Source organism: Podarcis pityusensis (genome assembly GCF_964106645.2).
Source record: "Podarcis pityusensis genome assembly, chromosome: 2".
NCBI lineage: Eukaryota > Metazoa > Chordata > Lepidosauria > Squamata > Lacertidae > Podarcis > Podarcis pityusensis.
In genome coordinates, this window is record NC_138029.1 from 115,199,016 (window position 1) to 115,218,630 (window position 19,615).

General features: G+C 43.3%; 1 protein-coding gene and 2 long non-coding RNA genes across 3 annotated transcripts in view; 1 reads left to right on the plus strand and 2 right to left on the minus strand.

Annotated features, from left to right (window-relative positions):
- Positions 1–19,615, minus strand: part of LOC308470238 — a 118,596-nt gene that overhangs the window by 97,254 nt on the left and 1,727 nt on the right. The gene's annotated exons all lie outside the window — the stretch shown is intronic.
- LOC308470285 lies at positions 1,498–3,440 on the minus strand. The gene is made up of 3 exons (XR_013982339.1): positions 3,414–3,440; positions 3,059–3,132; positions 1,498–1,545 (listed from the first exon to the last, which is right to left on the minus strand). It is a non-coding gene; the product is annotated as an uncharacterized lncRNA (long non-coding RNA).
- LOC308469739 (zinc finger protein RFP-like) lies at positions 3,540–19,319 on the plus strand. The gene is made up of 7 exons (XM_080992630.1): positions 3,540–4,215; positions 4,814–4,909; positions 5,215–5,445; positions 7,066–7,088; positions 15,041–15,162; positions 15,818–15,850; positions 18,574–19,319. The coding sequence occupies exons 1-7, from the start codon at positions 3,700–3,702 to the stop codon at positions 19,071–19,073; spliced, it is 1,521 nt and encodes a 506-aa protein (XP_080848756.1). The 5' UTR covers positions 3,540–3,699; the 3' UTR covers positions 19,074–19,319.

Sequence of the window (19,615 nt, forward strand, 5' to 3'; positions counted from 1 at the left end):
AAAGGGAAGTATGGTGTGGGAGACAGGGGGGAAAGGATCAGGGGCCCACAGCAGAGGCAGGTGGGGGATGTTCTGCTGTTTGCCAGCCCTCCCTCCGACCTGAGGAACCAATATCTTATCAGCCAGCCTGAGGACCACGACTGCTGAGGTTCATGACTTCATTGTGGGTGAGTAGGGCAGTTTGGTCTGTATTCCTGAGACCTGGATGGGTAAACAAGGTGGAGTTGGTCTGGCCCAGTTGTGCCCACCTGGGTACTCAGTGCAGGATCAGGGCAGACTTGAGAGCCAGCAAGTGGGGGGTTGCTGTAGTCTAGAGAGATTCTCTTTCTCTCTCCAGATGAATGGGGATCTAGAGTGTTTGTTCCTGGCACTGAGTAATTAGTTGGGACAGATTTGGGATTCTGCTGGTTTACCACCCCCCTCACTTCCCAACAGCCTCCCTGCCTGAGTGGCAGAGCTGATCTCGATTGAGGGCTCCCAGCCGTGGGGCTGTCCCAACATGTTGCTGGCCAGGTCACACTCTGGAGCTTATCTTTTCAACTGGGCATGAAGTGAGCAATCTGAAACTGGGAGATATGGACCTCAGTCTGTTGTCCTGGTCAGATCACTTCCTGTGGAAATTAGGCTTTTTCAGCACCATTTCCCCTCTGCAGAGGTGGGGCACCCATGAGAATGGTCCACCCTCAGAGGTCAACGGATCCAAGTGGCTCTGGAGGATTTTCCGGCTGATAGGACTGGCATTTCCGTTGAAGCCCTGGTCAATACGGACAGCTCAGGCCCTTGACACGATCCCTCCCCCTCTCTCACTTTCTGCAGCCCATTTGGCTTTGTGGTATCCTCTCAAGCTGTGCAGATTACAGTTATCATAATCATAATCATCATTAACATAAGCTTATGAATACAACACAAATGTTAGTGTGTACGTAGGGATAAACTGCTGCTCGTGCTACTTTTTTGGTGTTCTCCTGGAACAGTTAGGCTGGACATCCACCCCAAACATTCTCTTCTGCAGAATGTCAACACAGAGACAGCAGGAATCATAATTCACAAGGATCCAGATGACCAAACTGAAAACAGTTTTTGGTGGATTTGCAATTGCCTCAATTGTTTTATCTTCATTTTTACACTTGAACATAGACCCAAATTAAGAAGGGAACCTTCACATCAGCAAGGATCAAATGAAACATCAGAGAAAAATGTTCAGAGCATCAACACTGAAAATAAAATGTAAAAGTGTGTATTTTTGTATTTTTTAAGAGGAATATGTTTCAACCACCGAACAATCATGCTTAGCAGTATATAAAGATAAAGATAAATCACAAGTAAAAAGAGAGAGAACACTTCCCTCACACCAAAAAATAAAAAATCCATGGTGAATGTTAATTTTTCTGAGAGGATGGACAGACTGGAGATGGGATCAGTGGGTGGGTGGGGGGGAATGGGAAGAAACTGGACCTGAAGAGCAGCTTAAAAATTCACCAGGTCTGTTGCTGTGGATGGGTGTACAATGTGCATCGCAGTGGAGTTTGGGCTGAACATTGTGCCCTGCAGGTTGGAAAGAGTCTGAGTTATTCATTCACTGACTTTCAAAGGAGTTTGAGGCAAATAATAATAATAATAATAATAATAATAATAATAATTTATTTATTATTTATACCCCACCCATCTGGCTGGGCTTCCCCAGCCACTCTGGGCGGCTTCCAACTAAACATTAAAATACCGTAATACGATGAAGCTAAAACACAAACAAACGCACTTCTCTCTACCTCACCTAAGTGCATGGCTCCTTAAATTAGCAGTGTTAAAAGCAAGAATGGGGGGGCAGTTAAACGACTCCCCCAAAATCCCAAGTCCCCACCGCAGCCTCGAACGAAGGCCAGGACAATGACTGTTGACACAGGCACCATACATACACAATAGCAAAGAGGCTCAGAAAAGCAGTCCATAAAATTGTAGCAATAAGCAGATACCAGGTATCGTACAGTTTCCTCTGACTATCAAGTATAGAAAACTCTGGAAACTTCAAATACAATGGTACCTTGGTTTGCAACCATTTTGGATTACAACCACATCAAACCCAGAAGTGCGTGTCCCTTTTTTTTTTATTTCAACCCTTTGGGGGGGGGATTACAACCAATTTTTTTGGGGGGGGGAGGTCCCATTGGTGAAAGCGCGCCTTGGGTTACAACCTGTTTTGGTTTACAACCAGACCTCCAGAATGGATTATGGTTGTAAACCAAGGTACCACTGTAATGCCAAAATTCTGTGGTTTGACAGATTTCCTTGGTTCCAATGGCTAATGATTCCACTGGAAGAGGGGAATCCAGGGCTTCCCCTGCCTCCATATTCCCTGAGGCAGAGAGACACATACACCTCCCACCTCCCCAGGGATTGGGGGAAAGGTAACAATGGACCAGATCTGTTGGTGGAGTTTGCTGAAGCCAGGTCTTTGCAAAGCCCATCTTCAGGAAAGCCAGGAGGGCAAGGATAGGTGTAAATAGTTTTATTGTTCACTTGGCAGTGGGTACTTAGGTGTTGGGAACTGAATCTGATGAATGATGGACTCAAGTTACCACTCAAGATCCTCTCCTTCTTGGTGACAAGTTGGGGATGAATCAATGATGTATCTGGAAATCTATTATGGGAAGGGGGGAAGGTCTTAAAAGTCCATGCAACCCCATGCTTTCGGTTCCTACTCCTTGTGTACGTCAACCTTGTTACAACAATAAAGATCAAGTCTACTGACCGCTGATTTGCTTCTTTACTTGGCTGGAGATTCTTTCTTTTGCTGACCAGGAGTTACCTGTGATGAGACCCGGGTGGCGCTGTGGCCTAAACCACTGAGCCTCTTGAGCTTGCCGATAAGAAGGCTGATGGTTCGAATCCCCGCAATTTGGTGAGCTCCCCTTACTCAGTCCCTGCTCCTGCCAACCTAGCAGTTTGAAAACGTGCTCTGCGAACAAACGGCGGCTCCCTCGGCCAGTAAAGCAAGATGAGCACCACAACTCCCAAGTCGTCCGCGACTGGACTTAACGGTCAGAGGTCCCTTTACCTTTACCTTAGTGCAGGGGTCAGCAACCTTTTTCAGCCGTGGGCCGGTCCACCATTCCTTAGACCATGTGGTGGGCCAGACTATATTTTGAAGAGAGAGAAAAATGAACGAATTCCTATGCCCCACAAATAACCCAGAGATGCATTTTAAATAAAAGGACACATTATGTACTGGATTGAGAAGGCGATTGGGCCGCATCCTGCCCACGGGCCTTAGGTTGCCTACCACTGCCTTAGTGTAAGGTTACCAGATGTCCCATTTCCTGGGGACAGTCCCCAGATTTACAAATCAGTTCCCATACAAAATCCATTGAAGTTGAAAACTGTCCCCGGATTCATTGAAAAAAATCTGGTAACCTTACCTTAGTGACCTGTGGGGAGTGGCACCCGACGAGATGGGATGCGGAGAAAACATGCACCCAGAATTTTTCCACAACAGCAGCAAGGAATTCTGCCCATTCTCTTTTAAAAAATAAATTTCCATATCAAAGAGACCCTGTTCCACTTCAGTGCATGTCTCTAAGGCAGCCGAGATCCTGAATTTCCCTGCTTGACTTTCCTGGGTGGGGGAAGCAGAACCCCAGATCTCCTTGTCTCCACGTCTGCGGAGCGGAAGGGAAATCTCGAGTCACCCCCTGAAATCTCCTCATGGAAAGGAAACGGAGACATCCATTCGCACACAAAAAGCAAAGAAAACGAAAGCATCTCTCTCTTCCTGGCGAGGCAGCAGCCATGGCTGCATCTGGGGGTCCCGTGCAGGATCTCTGCAAGGAAGCCACTTGCCCCATCTGCCTGGAGAGTTTCCGGGATCCAGTGATCATCCCGGAGTGCGGGCACAACTTCTGCCGATCCTGCCTGATCCAGTGCTGGGGGGAATCCGAGGGAGAGGCTTCCTGCCCTCAGTGCAGGGAAATCCTTCAGCACAGGAACCTCATCCCCAATCGGCCGCTGGCAAACGCTGTGGAAAAACATACAGTCGGGAAACTCCGTCTTCAAGGTGAAAAGGAGCCCGAAGGAAAGGGGAAGATCTGCGAGAAGCACCAGGAGCCCCTGAAGCTCTTCTGCAAGGAGGACGAAAGCCCCATCTGTGTGGTGTGTGACAGATCCAAGGAGCACAAAAGCCACAAGGCGATTCCTCTGGAGGAGGCGTCCCAGGAGTACAAGGTGAGAAATCTCTCTGGGTTTCCTTTGGGGATGGTGAGGGTGAATTAGCAACAGAGAAGGGGGTCTTGCAAGAAAACGCTTTAATGTATTCTCCCTTCCGGCAGCCAAAGAGTCACTCGCCAGCAGGAGCTTTTGTGCAGCCTTCTAAAAACTAAACTTTGGAAACTCTGTTCAATAAACATTTCTTTTTTCCTTTCTGGGGATTACAGTGCCCCTAATGTCCCCCTGCAGGAGAAACTCACCCCCAGTTCATCCTCTGGAAGCAGCTCCCTTAGGGAAGGGCTGGAGGGAGGAGCAATGGAGGTGGCAGGGATAGAATCACAGAATGGTGGAGTTGGAAGGGACCCTGAGGGCCATCTAGTCCAACCCCCCGCAATGCAGGAATTCTGCCCACAGCCGTCCCTGGTTGGGCTCGAACCACCAACCTTCTGGTTACCAGCCAGACACACTGACCCATTGCATCACAGGCTCCCAGGATGATGAAGGCAAAGACCACGGTCTTTGGGGCAGGGAGCAAGCATGTGATTCAACTTTCCTGTTATTATGAATTCCAACAGAGAAAAAAAGCAAGCAAACTTTGATTTCCTTTTCTTTTCAGGATCGGATCAGCAGCTGCCTAGACAATGTGAGGAAGGAAAGAGAGAAAATTCTGGTGTTTAAAGCAAACACAGAAAAGGAAAGTCAAGACCTGCTTGTAAGCATCATTGTTATTTGAAGGTGAAAAAGTGGATTATATATTGGGGGGGGGGATGAATATCGAATACAGAAAGCGGTTTCTTTTTGAACACCCTGATCACCCACAGGGCATGAAAGACCATTTGAAGGAGGATGGGGTGGGCTTGTAAATTTTTACGAAACTCTTTTCCTGCTGGAGTGATCTCTCTAAAATGGCAGACTTGCCCTTCCAAGTGAATTCTGATATCTGGCCTCTTCATCCTGCAACATTATGCCTGATAGTGGCCTGCTGTTCTCCTCCCCTTTCTCTTTTTGCTGCTGCAGAAGCAAATGGAAGCAGAGAAGGGGAAGTTGGTGGCTGAGATCAGGCGAATGCACCAGTTTCTGGAAGAACAAGAGAAGCTTCTTTTGGCTCAGATGGAAGAGGTGGAGAAGGAGATTGCAAAGAAAAGAGAAGAGCACCTGGCCAGACTCTCCAGGGAACTCTCCTCTCTTGGCAGCCTCATCCGGGAGATGGAGGAGAAGCTTCAGGAACCAGCGAGTGAACTCCTGCAGGTCAGGCGTCATCCTGATGCGAGAGGGTGGAGTGGGCTGCTTCAGACTACAGGCATTTCTTAGTCCTTCCCCACATAAAAGTACTGTTGTAAGAAAAACAAGCAGTACATGAATGCTAAAAGGTGTCAGCCCTGGCAAAGGAGCCAACTCTGAGGGCCTGAGGTCCCTTGGACACCCCAATAAAATATTTGAGAGGACCAGCCCCCTCCAATAATGGACATTTGTTTTGAAATGGGGTGTGTGTACAGTGGTACCTCGGGTTAAGAACTTAATTCGTTCTGGAGGTCCATTCTTAACCTGAAACTGTTCTTAACCTGAAGCACCACTTTAGCTAATGGGGCCTCCCGCTGCTGCTGCTGTGTGATTTCTGTTCTCATCCTGAAGCAGAGTTCTTAACCTGAGGTGCTATTTCTGGGTTAGCGGAGTCTGTAACCTGAAGTGTCTGTAACCCAAGGTACCACTGTACTGCATCTTGTGATTGATTATGTGGGGCGGAGCTTACTTGCCCACCCCCCAATATTTTCTTCAAGTTGTCACTAGATCAAAGCACTGGCCCTTTCCGTCCTGCTTCCTGTTCTTGCATTGGCCAACCAAAGGTCTCTGGGAAGCCCACAAGCCAATAGGGCTCTGTATTCAATTAACCTTTACTTAGAGTAGACTGATTGAAATTAATGGGGATGACTATCTTAGGTTCATTAATTTCAGTGTGCCTGAGTAAAAGCGAGTTGAATACAACCGATACTGCCTCCAACACAGGCATTCCAAATTGGCACTGCATCACCTTTTCATTCAGATGCTGTCTTGGGTCCAGCCAGAGAGGGGGTGACCTATTATTATTATTATTATTATTATTATTATTATTAAAAAAATAAGTTTGTATAGAGAATATGTTTGTTTGTTCAGGGGATATGATTGAGTGTGGAATGTACATATCAGAGATCTCAGGTGAACACGGTACCAGCATGCGCTACAGGGCAAAATGCAAAATTCCAGGAGGTGGGATTGAATCTCTCAGGTGTTGTCATGCGTCCAACACAGTAAGCGTTGTTAATTAAAAAGGAGAATTTATTGCAAAAACAAACAGATAGCTCCGGATGACTGTAACATAGCCTCCGGCCTCATCAATCAACATGACTCTTCTGTTGCATCTTTTGTTTTGCTTCCTGTCTAGAAGCCCTCCCATTCGTTGGCTCCTTGGAGAGATAGGATTAGTGCCAACCCCTTTCTTTTTCCAGTGTCTCTCTGTTTATTCATGCCTCTTTGAGCTTCCAGCGAGCTTTGTCTGTGTTGTAGCCAGCTCCCCCTGACTGACTAACATCAAAGCCTCCCTGTTTTGGGCTACTTTCTGAAGCCTGCTGCAAATCTTCGCTGAGAGCTGTCTCATTCCTGACAGCTGTTTGGGTGACTTGGGTGACTTGGGTGACTTGGTCATCACTGGAATGGCTGACTTTTGCCATCTGATGGTTATTCCAAAGTTACGTGGTACTGCATATTTTATTGGGGGTCTTTTGTTTTGTGTTTGGCTAACCTCTCTCTGCTTCAGCAGCTTAGTATTTAACTGACCGCAGGGCTCTCTGCAGAAACGGCTCCATGGATATCTTTTTCTTTCTTTCCTTCCAGGATATCAGAAGCTTCTTGCAGAGGTAAGTGATGGAAATTTGCTGCTTTAAGAAAACCCCTCCCTTATTATGATGCTAGGAACATTCTTGTTTAAGGGGCGAGAAACTCGCTCTCCAGTTCCTCCTTACAGAGATAGCTTAGGACTCCATCATCCATCTCACAAGATCACAGACAAAAATAGGGAAACATTTTCGCAGTCATTTGTAGTTATTGGTCTCATCTATAATAACAGACAGGAAGCCATTCCCATTGCATACCTCTGAAGGCCCTTCTCTGTGATGGATTCATTTACTCTGCAATTGATACAAAAAGGGGGGGGACACCCCAAAGGGGCTTGTAAACATCTTCACTATAACTTACCCTTAAATATTCAGTGTATTTCTGGCTTCTGCAGGTTCTTCCTCAGACATAAGAATGTGAGAAAGGGCCCTGCTGGATCAGGCGAGTGGCCCATCTAGTCCAGCATTTTGTTTTCACAGTGCCTAACCAGATGCCAGTGCAAAACCCGTGGTGATCAGGTTCCGAGCCCCAGAGGACACTCCCCTCCTGTGGATCAGAGGCACCACTGCCTTTGACCCAGCTATCGTGAATAGTAGCCGCTGAGAGCCTTGTCCCCAAAACACCTGCAACGTATTCAAACACTTACGAATTTTGAGAATCTTCCATGTTTAGAAAATACTGCTTTGATTTCTTTTCTTTTTTAAAAAAACTTTTTTATTCAAAATTACAACAACAATCTTTATTACGGTCCAGAGACCCAACCAAACATTACAAATCAATACACAGTTCATACAGCCTACCTCCAGGTTAATTAATCATTTTGTTTAGAATATAGGGCTCATTTGTTCTTGCAACCACCGATAGAAACTTTGCCACTGCCAACATTCTAGCTTTTGTCCGGTCTTCCAGTAGGAACCTGACATAGTGAGTCTCTGATTTTCCCGGGAAAGGCACCAGCAAGGGTAGTATCAGTTCAGCCCTGGCCTGCTCATACTTCGTACAATGCAACAAAATATGATTTATGGAATCGATGTCTTGAGCACACAAGCAAAGTCTGTCCTGGTAGGGAACTCCTCTCAACCTACCATCCAGCACTGCAGAGGGGAAGACATTTAATCTGGCTTTAGTGAAAAGCCTTCGATAGTTAGGTACTGTCACGTTTTTGATGTAAGATGTTAACTCAAAGACATACCCATATTGAACTCCTGCTGCCAGCGGACTACAGACTGCGTGTGATCGAGATCGCAAGTCGCTGTGTGCATTGTCCCATAATCTTTGCTTTAAAACCTTTTGGGCGCCTTCATAACCCAGGTAATACAGTTGGGGGGGGGGAGAGACAGACCAATAGAGGTGGCTTTTTTAGCCATGGTTTTCTGCCATTTGCTGACAAATTCCTCATTGGTCAAATGTTGGTACAGAACCTTCCCTAAATTAAACACTGAAATCCTGATCCAATGTTTTAGGGCAGCCCACCACGCTCTAGCTGAAATTGGGTATTCACCAGCTTCCAACAGAAGTACGGAGTTGGGGACGCAGTTAGGTACCTGCAGCAGAGATCGTATAAATTTTGCCTGAAAGCCATCTAGCTTTGGCAGGTCCCCATTATGCCAGACATTTGCTGCATACAGGAGTTAGGAAACGGGCTTTGCATTTAAAACCCTTAAGGCTGCTGGAACATATTTGCCGCCCTTTGTGTAGAAGTATCTATGTATGGCTAGCTTTGTAATCTCCGCCTTTTGAAGGGAGGTTTGCCAATGGTGCTTCCAAGATCCTGTATGATGGAACGTGAGCCCTAGGTAACTGAAGTATTTTACCTGTTCAAGGTTATGGCCATCCAGCACCCATTTAGACTGGGAGAATCTTCTTTTGAAGACTAAAATTTTAGATTTTTCATAATTAATGGATAAACCATTTCCAGAACAGTAATCAGAAAATTTCCTCAACAGGTAATTCAAACCCGGTCTGGAACGCGAGATGATGGCTGCATCATCAGCATACAACAACAAAGGGGTCCTTCTCATTCCTATTTTTGGAATGTGTCCATCTGGGTCCATTAAGTTCTCTTCTAGGTCATTTACGAATAGACAAAACAATGTGGGGGCCAAAATACAACCCTGTCTCACCCCCCTAGTCATCTCGATGCTGTTCGATAGCTGTCCCTGTCGACCGCATCGGACCTGCAGTTTGCTTCCATTGTACAGGGCTTTTATAAGAAAGAGAAGTCGTTTGTCCTGCAAAATCAGACTCAATTTGGACCATAGCTGGGATCTGGGGATGGAGTCAAATGCTGATTTCAGATCCATAAAGGCCACAAAGAGTTTACCCTGTAGAGGTCTGGTATACTTCTCAGCTAGGAAGGACAGCATTAGACAGTGGTCTGTTGTTGAATGGTTCTCACAGAAAGCTGCCTGGGCTTCAGATAGTATATTATGTTCATTTAGAAAAGTTGTCAGTTTGCTACTGAGGAAACGGGCATACAGCTTCCCAATTATTGAGAGCAGGCTAATAGGCCTATAATTGGAAGGTACATTTGGGTGGCCTCTCTTAAAGATTGGAACTACTATAGCATGTTTCCAGCTATATGGTACCTTACCCGAGTTATTTACTACCGTAAAGAGTGCTGCCAGAAGCGGAGCCCACCAATGCTGGTTTGATGTAATCAACTCTGCTGGGATAAAGTCTTTCCCCGGAGCCTTTCCACTCTTCAGATTCCCAATTAATGTATGGACTTCCTCCACAGTAACCGGCCTCCAATTAGGGAGCAGTGACAATTCTGCCCTGTCATCCTCCTGTAAGCTGGAAGGGAGGTTTGGATTTTCCATAAATATATTTCTGAAGTGGTTCTCCCAAACCTGAGCTGGAATGACACAGCTGGGGACTGAGGAACTATTTTTCATTGAGTCGGAGACCAGTTGCCAAAAGAGTTTAGTTTCATTGTTTAGTGAGGCATTCAATAGTAGGGACCAGGAATTTTGTTCGGACTGCCTTTTTTTTGAGGCCAAAAGGGCTTTGTACTCTTTTTTGATTTTGAAATAAGATTGAGGTAAATAGTTTAATCCAGCGTTTCTATAGGCCAAATAGGCGTTCCTTAAGGCTTCCTTCTTTGTGCGGCACTCTGGGTCAAACCAACCGCGCCCTTTAGCAGTGCGTGGCTTGCCGGCTGAGTTTATGTTAACCGAGACCACATCCTGCAAGGACTCAATGAGATTTTTGTAAGCTGTCAGGGAGGAGTCTATTGATAAATTGTTTATTATAATTGATCTTAACTTAATTGCAGTTTGTGAATTCAATCTATTCTCAACTGCAATTGCTATCTCAGGTGTCCATTTTTTCCTACGCAATGCTGGATCATTTGCTTTATCTATATCCTCATGTTCTATGTGAGAGCGCTGAATTGAATTTTGGCCAGTAGTGGAGATGATTAGAGGTAAGTGGTCACTTTCAGTCCTATTATCTATGGTGAATTTTTTAATTGATTCGAAGGCCTCTCTGTTAGTGAGACAGTAGTCTACTGTGCTGGCTCCATTTGTATTTATGAATGTATACTCGCCTTCTCTGTCCCCAGGGAATGCCCCATTAGCAATGATGAGGTCAAGACTTATTTGTAAAAGAGCCAGGCAGAATCCAGCATAGTTGATTTGGCAATCTTTTGAATGTCTACGTGGGGGCGGGTTTAGAAAGAGGGTGCTATTTTCCTTTAGATCTCTTAATATTGGGAATTTTATTTCCAGGCTATCATCATTTGAGCCTATTCTGGCATTCATATCTCCCATTAGGTAAAATGGCGATCCAGGGTACCTAATTTGTAGGGAATAAAGGAAACTATGGAATTTACGCCACGTGCTCTCTATCTGTGTTTGCACTGTATATGGTGGAATATAAACTGAAACGAGAATAATACTCTTGGATTCCATATGCAAAGTGATCCCCAGTGCCAGCTGCTCGAAAACTGAGCACTCAATAACTTGTGACGCCAATTGAGTGGAAATTATTCAAAATTAAAACAAAACATATTATCCAGAAACATATCATCCTTATTTCCCCCCCATTTTTCCTCCCTCCCCGCCTCCCACACAAAACCCACCCACCCCCAACCCCCGACTTCCCTCAGTTCCAGTCTTTGATTTCTCTAAGAATGCTGTTTTCTGCATTCTGTTACACAGTTGTATAGTTCCTCAAACTTTTTAGCTGATTGTCATCAATAGAAAAGTTTGTGAATGTTTATTCAAAACCTGCCAAGGAGTCCAGTTCGCTTTGTTGCGTCTTCAAATACTTTGTAAAGGATTCCCATTCATCTTTAAAGCCACAGTTATCCTTGTCCCGTAGTTTATATGTCAATTTTGCCAGTCCTGCATAGTCCATCAATTTTTCTTGCCGTGATTCTTTAGTTGGGGTTTCTTCAGTCTTCCATCCTTGTGCTATTAGAACTCTCGTGGCCGTTGTCGCCTACGTGAAGATGTTTTTCAGCTTTTTTGGCAGATCTTTCCCTACAATCCCTAACAAAAATGCTTCAGGTTTTTAAACAAATGTTAAATGGAACATTTTCTTCAATTCATTGTATATCATTTCCCAAAAAATTTTAATTACATTACAATCCCACCACATGTGATAAAATGTCCCTTCCTTTTCCTTACACTTCAACATATATTTGAAGAAGAAGAAGAGTTTGGATTTGATATCCCGCTTTATCACTACCCAAAGGAGTCTCAAAGTGGCTAACATTCTCCTTTTCCCTTCCTCCCCCACAACAAACACTCTGTGAGGTGAGTGGGGCTGAGAGATTTCAAAGAAGTGTGACTGGCCCAAGGTCACCCAGCAGCTGCATGTGAAGGAGTGGGGAAGCGAACCCGGTTCACCAGATTACAAGACTACCGCTCTTAACCACTACACCACACTAGCTATTTGAGCTAGTTTTGTACATTTTCCCTAACTGCACTGGTGTCGTGTACCATCTGTACATCATCTTCATGTAATTCTCCTTCAGTAGGGAACAATCTGTAAATTTTAAATCAGTTTTCCATAATTTTTCCCAATCTTCCATCATAATGTTGTGACCTACATCTTGTGCCCATTTAATCATAACTGATTTTACTTCTTCATCTTTCGTCTCCCATTCTAATAATATGCTGTATGCTGCCTTCAGTAATTTCACTTTACCTTTGATCACTTCCGTTTGAAACCTAGATCTTGTGTAACTGAATCCTTTCTTGCTGTCTTCTTTATGTGTTTCATATAGTTGTCAATAATGCAATCAACTCTGAAAGTGGTCTTTGATCTCATCGTAATCTCTTAATTTCCATTTTTCATCATGGTCCTTTAATAAATCAACATATGTGAGCCATTTTCCTTTCTTTCCAAGTGGTTTGAGCAGTAATGCTTCATGTGGTGAAAGCCACCACGGGGTCTTTTGTTCCAATAAGTCTTTATATCTCTCCCATACTCTCATTAGTGATTTCCTAATTATATAGTTGTGAAAGCTTCTATGAACCTTCCCTTTCCCTTACCATAAGTATGCGTGCCAGCCAAATCTGTTGTCATGTCCTTCTAGTTCAAATGCCTCTTGCTTATCCAGTCTCATCCAGTCCCTGATCCATACCAAACAAGCAGATTCATAATACAATTTAAGGTCAGGGAGGGCAAACCCGCCTCTGTCTTTTACGTCTGTAAGTATTTTATGTTTTATCCTTGGCCTTTTGCCCCCCCCCCCCAATAAATTTTGAAATCTCTTTCTGCCATTTTTTAAAACATTCATCTTTCAGAATGACAGGTATTGCTTGAAAAAGAAATAGCATTTTTGGCAACACATTCATTTTAATCGCCGATATTTTTCCTTACAATGAGAGATTCATTCTACTCCATATTTCTAAATTTCTTTTTACCTCAAGCCAATTTTTTTCATAGTTATTTTTAAATAGGTTTATATTTCTTGATGTTAACAAAATCCCTAAATATTTAACCTTTTTATGGACTTCAGTGTTTTGTTCTAACTCGGTTCTTTCTTCTTCCTTCAGGTTTTTAACTAATAATTTAGTTTTATTCCTATTTAACTTAAATCCTGCCATTTTAGGGAGTGAAGTTTTAGGTTCTTCCACTGTTATCACTAGGTCATCTGCATAGGCTTTTAACTTGAATTCACTTTTCCCAGTTTTTACCCCTGTGATCTCTTTACCTGCTCTTATGTTTTTGGCAAGTACTTCCAAGACCAGGGTAAACAATAATGGTGCTAATGGGCATCCTTGTCTTATTCCTTTTTGGATCTTACAGTCATCCGTTATCACCTGATTTATAATTAGTTTGGCTTTTTGTTCTGAATAGATTGCTTCTATTCCTTTTAAAAACGTAGAACCACTTCTGATTTGTTCTAACAGCTTTATCATGAACTTCCAAGAAACATTATCAAAGGCTTTTTCAGCATCAATAAACATCATTGCCACTTTCTTTTCATTTTTAACCTCCAAATATTCTTTTATATTCAAAATATCCCTTATATTCTCCTTCATTTGTCTTCCTGGTAAAAACCCGGCTTGATCTTGATGTATATATTCAATTAATATTTTTTTTTAATCTATTAGCTAGAATATTTGCAAACAATTTGTAATCATTATTTAACAAGGAGATAGGCCTATAGTTTTTAACTTGCAGCAAATCTGCGACTTGTTTTGTAATTACTGTTATATAGGCCTGTTTCCATGTTTCTGGGATTTCTCCTGTGTTCAATATTTCATTCATAACATCTTTCAATGGATTCGCTAATTGTTCATTTAATTTCTTGTAATATTTTACCGTAAAGCCATGGAGACTTGCCGTTTTTAGAGCTTTTTATTGCCTCAAATAATTCTTGCATTGTTATCTGGGAGTTAAGAATGTTCCTTTGTTCTTTTTTTAAATATGGCATATTGCTACTTCTGATGTACTCTTCTACCTTAGATGTTTTTTCTTTCCCTTTTTTATACAGCTTAGAAAAATATTTAACAAATCCTTCTCTTATTTCCTTCAGTTTGTCTGTAATTCTGCCATTTATGTTAATTTTATTATGGAGTTCCTTTGTTCACTTTTTTCAACTGCCAGGGTAACAACTTCCCGGGTTTATTTGCGTGCTCAAAATGTTTTTGTTTTACTCTTTTTATTTTCCAGCTAATTTCCTTGTTTATAATCATTGAATATTGGGTTTGTAATGTTTTGATTGCCTGTTTTACTGCCTCTTTATTTGCCTTTTTTGACAGCTGTTTCTCCTTTTTCATAATTTCCTCTAATATTTCTTTTTTCTTTTGCTCTCTCAATTTCCTTTTAAATGAGTTTTGTTGTATAAAGAATCCTCTCATTACAGCCTTGCTTGCGTCCCAGACCGTCTGTAACTTTGTTTGCCCTTGACTGTTTATTTCAAAATAATCCGTCGAGGTCTCTTTTGCTTTTTAAACAAATTTTTGATCATCTAATAAATGATCATTTAATCTCCATCTAGTCAGGGAATTATGTTCTGAAAAGATGCTGGGATTGATTTCAATTTTTTTGACTCTTGTTTCCAATTCTGTGGAACTTCCTTATGTTTCAGAAATGCACATACCAGATACACATAGACATAAATGCACATACCAGACCTATTTTGTTCTGCTCATTAGTCACTTGAAATGCTTCACTAAAACTGGTGTAGTCCTAAAATCTCTGTGTAAGGACCGAGTATTGTTCACTTTTCTTCATAAAAGTATGCATATATCAGCTTATTTCCCTTCAATCTCATAATCATATATTTCTTTCCATGTATTATGGAAGCTGGTGTTTGTTGGTTTTCCTTCAACTTGTTAGGTGGTCTCTAGATCCACACAACAATCAGATGCTCCTTTTAGCCATAGAACTCTGCTCTCAAGTCTTCATGATATATCCATGGTGCCTTTATCATCAGAATGTGACACCTGCCTTGTCAGAAAGCTCCTTGCATTGGAAAGATGGTGGCTTGGCTTTGTTCTTCTCCTCCCAGGTCTCAGGAGAAGGAGAGCTTAGAGGATCCTCCTGTGGCTTTTCCTCCTGCCCTGAAGTGGAAGATCTGGGACTTCAAAGATATAAATCCCTTCCTGGAGGGAGTCATGAAGAAATTCAGAGGTAGTAAAGAAGAGCTGAAAATATTTTATACTGGATATTTGAAATTGTTCATGAAAGGCTCCAAGACATTAGCAGTGCCAGGAAAATGACAGGGGTGACCTGGGGTGATTATGCACAATCCCCAGGAATGTAAGCCTCCCTCAAGTGGTGAGTGTCTGTAAAAAGTTGTACTTGACCTCTGCACATCTCTCAGCCAGACTTTGGGTGCTTTCACACATCTCACTTTTGGGGCATTTCTCCTGTTCCTTTGGCCCTGAGATTGATGTAAGGGGTGCAGGAGGGAGGGGGGCTGTCCAGGAGCCAGCCAGGAGCAGAGGGGACTGGGGTTGAGGCCTCCCGTCCTGGAACAGGGGTGTCTGGACCTTGTTGTTGATGGGGAGATCTTCTGGGGGTCTTGCTCCTCCTCTCAAGATTTGGGCAGGCCTGAACTTTGACATCACCCCTGCCCTGGTTATGCAGGGATAGCCAGTATGGAGAATTTCAGATAGTTTTAACTACAACTCCCATAATTTCCAGCTGGCATGGCCAGTGGTTACGGATGATGGGACTTGTAGTCCACAACACCTGGCTAAAGTCTCATGAGCTCATATTGTTTCCAGGTTTGTTGTCTGAATGATGGTGTGATGCTAAATCTCTGTTCCCTTTTCTCTTCCAGACACTGTGGAATATGGACTTCAGCTGCGAAAAGGTACATTTAATAATAACAATATTCATTTATATAATAATTTTATTAGTTTTTAAAAAAAATAAAATTATTGAGTTTATTTTACAACACATACATACACGCTTATCAAACTAAACATAAAAACAGTAACGCCAAATCCAAATAAACAGCAACAGAACAAAAAGTTACAAATAAAACATATTGGCGTATGGAAACTTATACAAAACATCTCGTCCATGATATATATATACCATATTTCAACTCTTCTTTTCATCCAATTGACTTCCTTCATCCTCAACACGGTTCTCTTTTCAACTTTTGGTAAACTGTCTCCTTTTTAGTTTTTTATTATCTCTTATTCTTTCTGTTTTTAACTTAAGTACCAAAAATTATTTTGCAGAAATTAATTGAAATAAGTCCAAGTATTAATTTGAGGGCACTGCTAATAATAATAATAATAATACATAAATACATAAATACATAAATGATGTGATATACGCTTCCTTCCATGTCAGTAGAATCTTTCCTTTATGCAAAATATTGTTCATCACATCCTTTATTGGTAATAACAATTGTTTACCTAAGTTTTTTATAGTATTTTGCTGTAAATTCATCTGGTCCCGGTGCCTTTATTATTTATTATTTATTATTTATTTATTATTATTAGTTATACCCAGTGCCTTTATGATTTATACCCTGGCTGGATTTCCCTAGTCAATTAGGGTCAAGCAGAGGCACAAATTCGGGAGAGAGGGGATCTGCTTCTCAAAAGACCAGGCCACTGCAGCTCTTCCATCCATGCCTTATTTCCCCTTATTTCCCAGAGGCATCTGTTCCGTGAGAGCAGCTTGCTGGGCTAGAGGGGCTCTTGGCCTGATCCTGCAGACTCTTAGGAAGCCCCCAGCCCAGGATGGCTGGCTTTTCTGTGCCCAATCTCCATAAGACACAGGGGTGGTGTGAAGCCAAAGGCTCCTGGCACATGAGGGGGAAATATCCCTTTGAGCCATACAGGGTCCCCACCCCTTTTATGTAAGAGTGGGAAATGCATGAACACAAATAGCTCAGAAAATGGCTGCAACAACCTTTGGGTGCGAGAAGGTAAATGGGTTCTGGCGTCACTGGAGGGAGGTGGGGGCTGCCTGAGTGTGAACTCCAGTGGTCCAGCGTCCCTGCAATTGGAGGGGAGACATGACTTCTCTGCTTCAACATGAGGGCAGACCAGGGAAACCTGAGTAAACCTAAAAGAGCCGGGCAGAGCAGGGCAGAATTGCACCACAGACCAGGGGGAAAGGCTCAGTGGGAAGACAGAAGACCAGTCTGGCCTGATCCTGGACACCACAAAAAGGGAATTATAAGATCTGGAAAACATGCAGCAAATGGCAGCATAAAGGAACCTCTTGCTTATCTTTAAAATCATATTCTGATATTCTTTTAGAAAACAGTGAGTAAAATGAATAATGGCTAATCAATACAATAAACAAGAAAAACCCATTACATTTAACAAAACAAAACAGAAGACTAATAGCAGCACTGGCATCATCTAACATCACAGACAGTATAATCTCCAAAGGCCGCTGTACAAATGTGTGTCTTTAAAAAGAAATCGCTTGACAAACTTTCCATAACGTGGGGAGGGGGTGAGAGGACTGCAGAGCAGATCTTCTTTTTAATGTCCACAAGCCTGACCAATTTTTTAATAGGTTTCTCATTATGCTTCCACTGCCCACCTTTTCCATAAATGTGATGATCATATAGCCACAGGCCTGGGGAACCAGGATGGGGTCTTTGCATTAAAGGTGACAGGTGGGAATGGCACTTCCTGGGTTTTATATATCTTGCCCTTCATCTTGAGATAAATGCAACAATAAATGCATTAACACAATTCACAGGAAAAGAAAGCCATTCATGTCAACGATGTAATAGTTGTGAATATAAAAGCTCCGCTTTAACCAAACCATAAGAGATAATTGAGTTTGTTCTTGGCTGACTGCTCATAGTTTGCCTGGGGGAAACAGACCATAGGCCCACACTGCAGAACATGGAAGGGAGTCCCTTAGAAGGTGGTGAACTCTCCTTCCTTGGAGGTTTTTAAGCAAAGGTTAGGTGGCACCCTGTCGTGGATGCTTTAATTCAGATTCCTGCATTGCAGGGGGTTGGACTAGATGACCCTTGGGGTCCCCACCAACTCTACGATTCTACAATGCGCTGTCAAGAATCCCAAGCAGGACATTTCACACAAGGGGGTCGCAGTAGCCTAACCACTTTCTTGCTTTTTATAAACTACCTGGAAGGATGGGGTCTAACATTACATTAAACATTAAACTGGTTAGAAAAGAGCGAGAGCACTTGCTGCCAGTTTTACCTGGTATGTCAAGCATGGTCTCTGATGTGAGGTAGAAGATTAAGATGTGAATTAGGGAGTCCCTGCCTGTGGGGGGGGGGGTAGCCTTAGACAAGCCACCGCCTCTCAGCCTCAGTTTTCCCATCTGAAAAATGGGCATAGTAAGATTGCCTCAACTTACAGGGTCTTTGCAAGGGTTCGATGTAAATAATGTGTGAACCCTTGAAAGAACTGCAGATGCTTCAAGAATCCTTATTAAGAACTTGATGAACGTCCCTCTCTCGAATGCAAAGCCATGGAGTCCCTGTTCATTTCAGAGGGGATGCTGTTTCTGTCATGTGCCTAAAAAAGAGTCAGCTTCCCTGTTGACGTTGTTTCTCTTCTCTTTCCTCCTCTGTCCCCACAGAAAATGTAATTTTGGATCCAGACACAGCCCATCCCCTCCTCATCCTGTCTGAGGATCACAAGCGTGTGAGTTGGGGAGAAGTCTATCAAGACCTGCCGGACAACCCTGAGAGATTTGACACACTTACCTATGTGCTGGGATGTGAGGGTTTCACGTCAGGCAGACATTTCTGGGAAGTCATTGTGGGAAGAGTGGAGAAGTGGGCGGTGGGGGTGGCCAGAAAGTCTGTGAAGAGGAAGGGTGTTGTGTATTTTGAAAGTACGGAAGGGATCTGGGGTTTCGCGAAGTGGGACTTTGGTTACACCCCCCGTAAGGCCCCTGTTCCAAGTGAGGAGCCCAAGAGGATCCGAGTGGCCCTAAACTGCGAAGGGGGACGAGTGTCCTTTTACGATGCAGACACAGCAGTCCTCCTCCACTCATTCCCGGCAGCCCCCTTCTCAGGAGAGACCCTCCAGCCCTTTTTTTACGTGAGTGAGAAAGGGAACCTGAGACTCTCTTGACTGAGGGTGCAGACAGACAAGCATCAATCATGATGCAACACTCTCTTCCTGGGCCAGCTTTTTAAATGACACTGATTGATTGGGTGCCCTGTCATTCCCTAAACTTAGGAATAAACTAACCCTACACACATTCCTGTTTCAATGTAATTCTCTCTCCAACCCCCAACTCTGACTTAAGATTTCTAGAGACAATACCATCATTTTTTCTGAATAAAATAAGAATTATGCAAAGAGCATCACTGAAAACCTTACTCAGCCTCAATCCTGCTCTCAGATTCCCTTTTCCTCCCCCAAGATCTCCACTGGCCAGGGAGATGGAAGTTTCAAAATCCCTTTTTTTGCTGCTCCTCAGGGAAGCTTATGTGGCAATTCAGCAAAATCTCCATATCCAAAGAGACCTGTTTGCTAGTTGAGTGCCAGTTGCACCCTTGAGCACCCTCAAAACACAAATTAATAAATGGAAAGAACGCGAGAGACTGGGAAACACTGTTGGAAGGGACTGTGTGAGATCTCTCAGGAGTCTCCAGGGCCCAGAAAGGCGG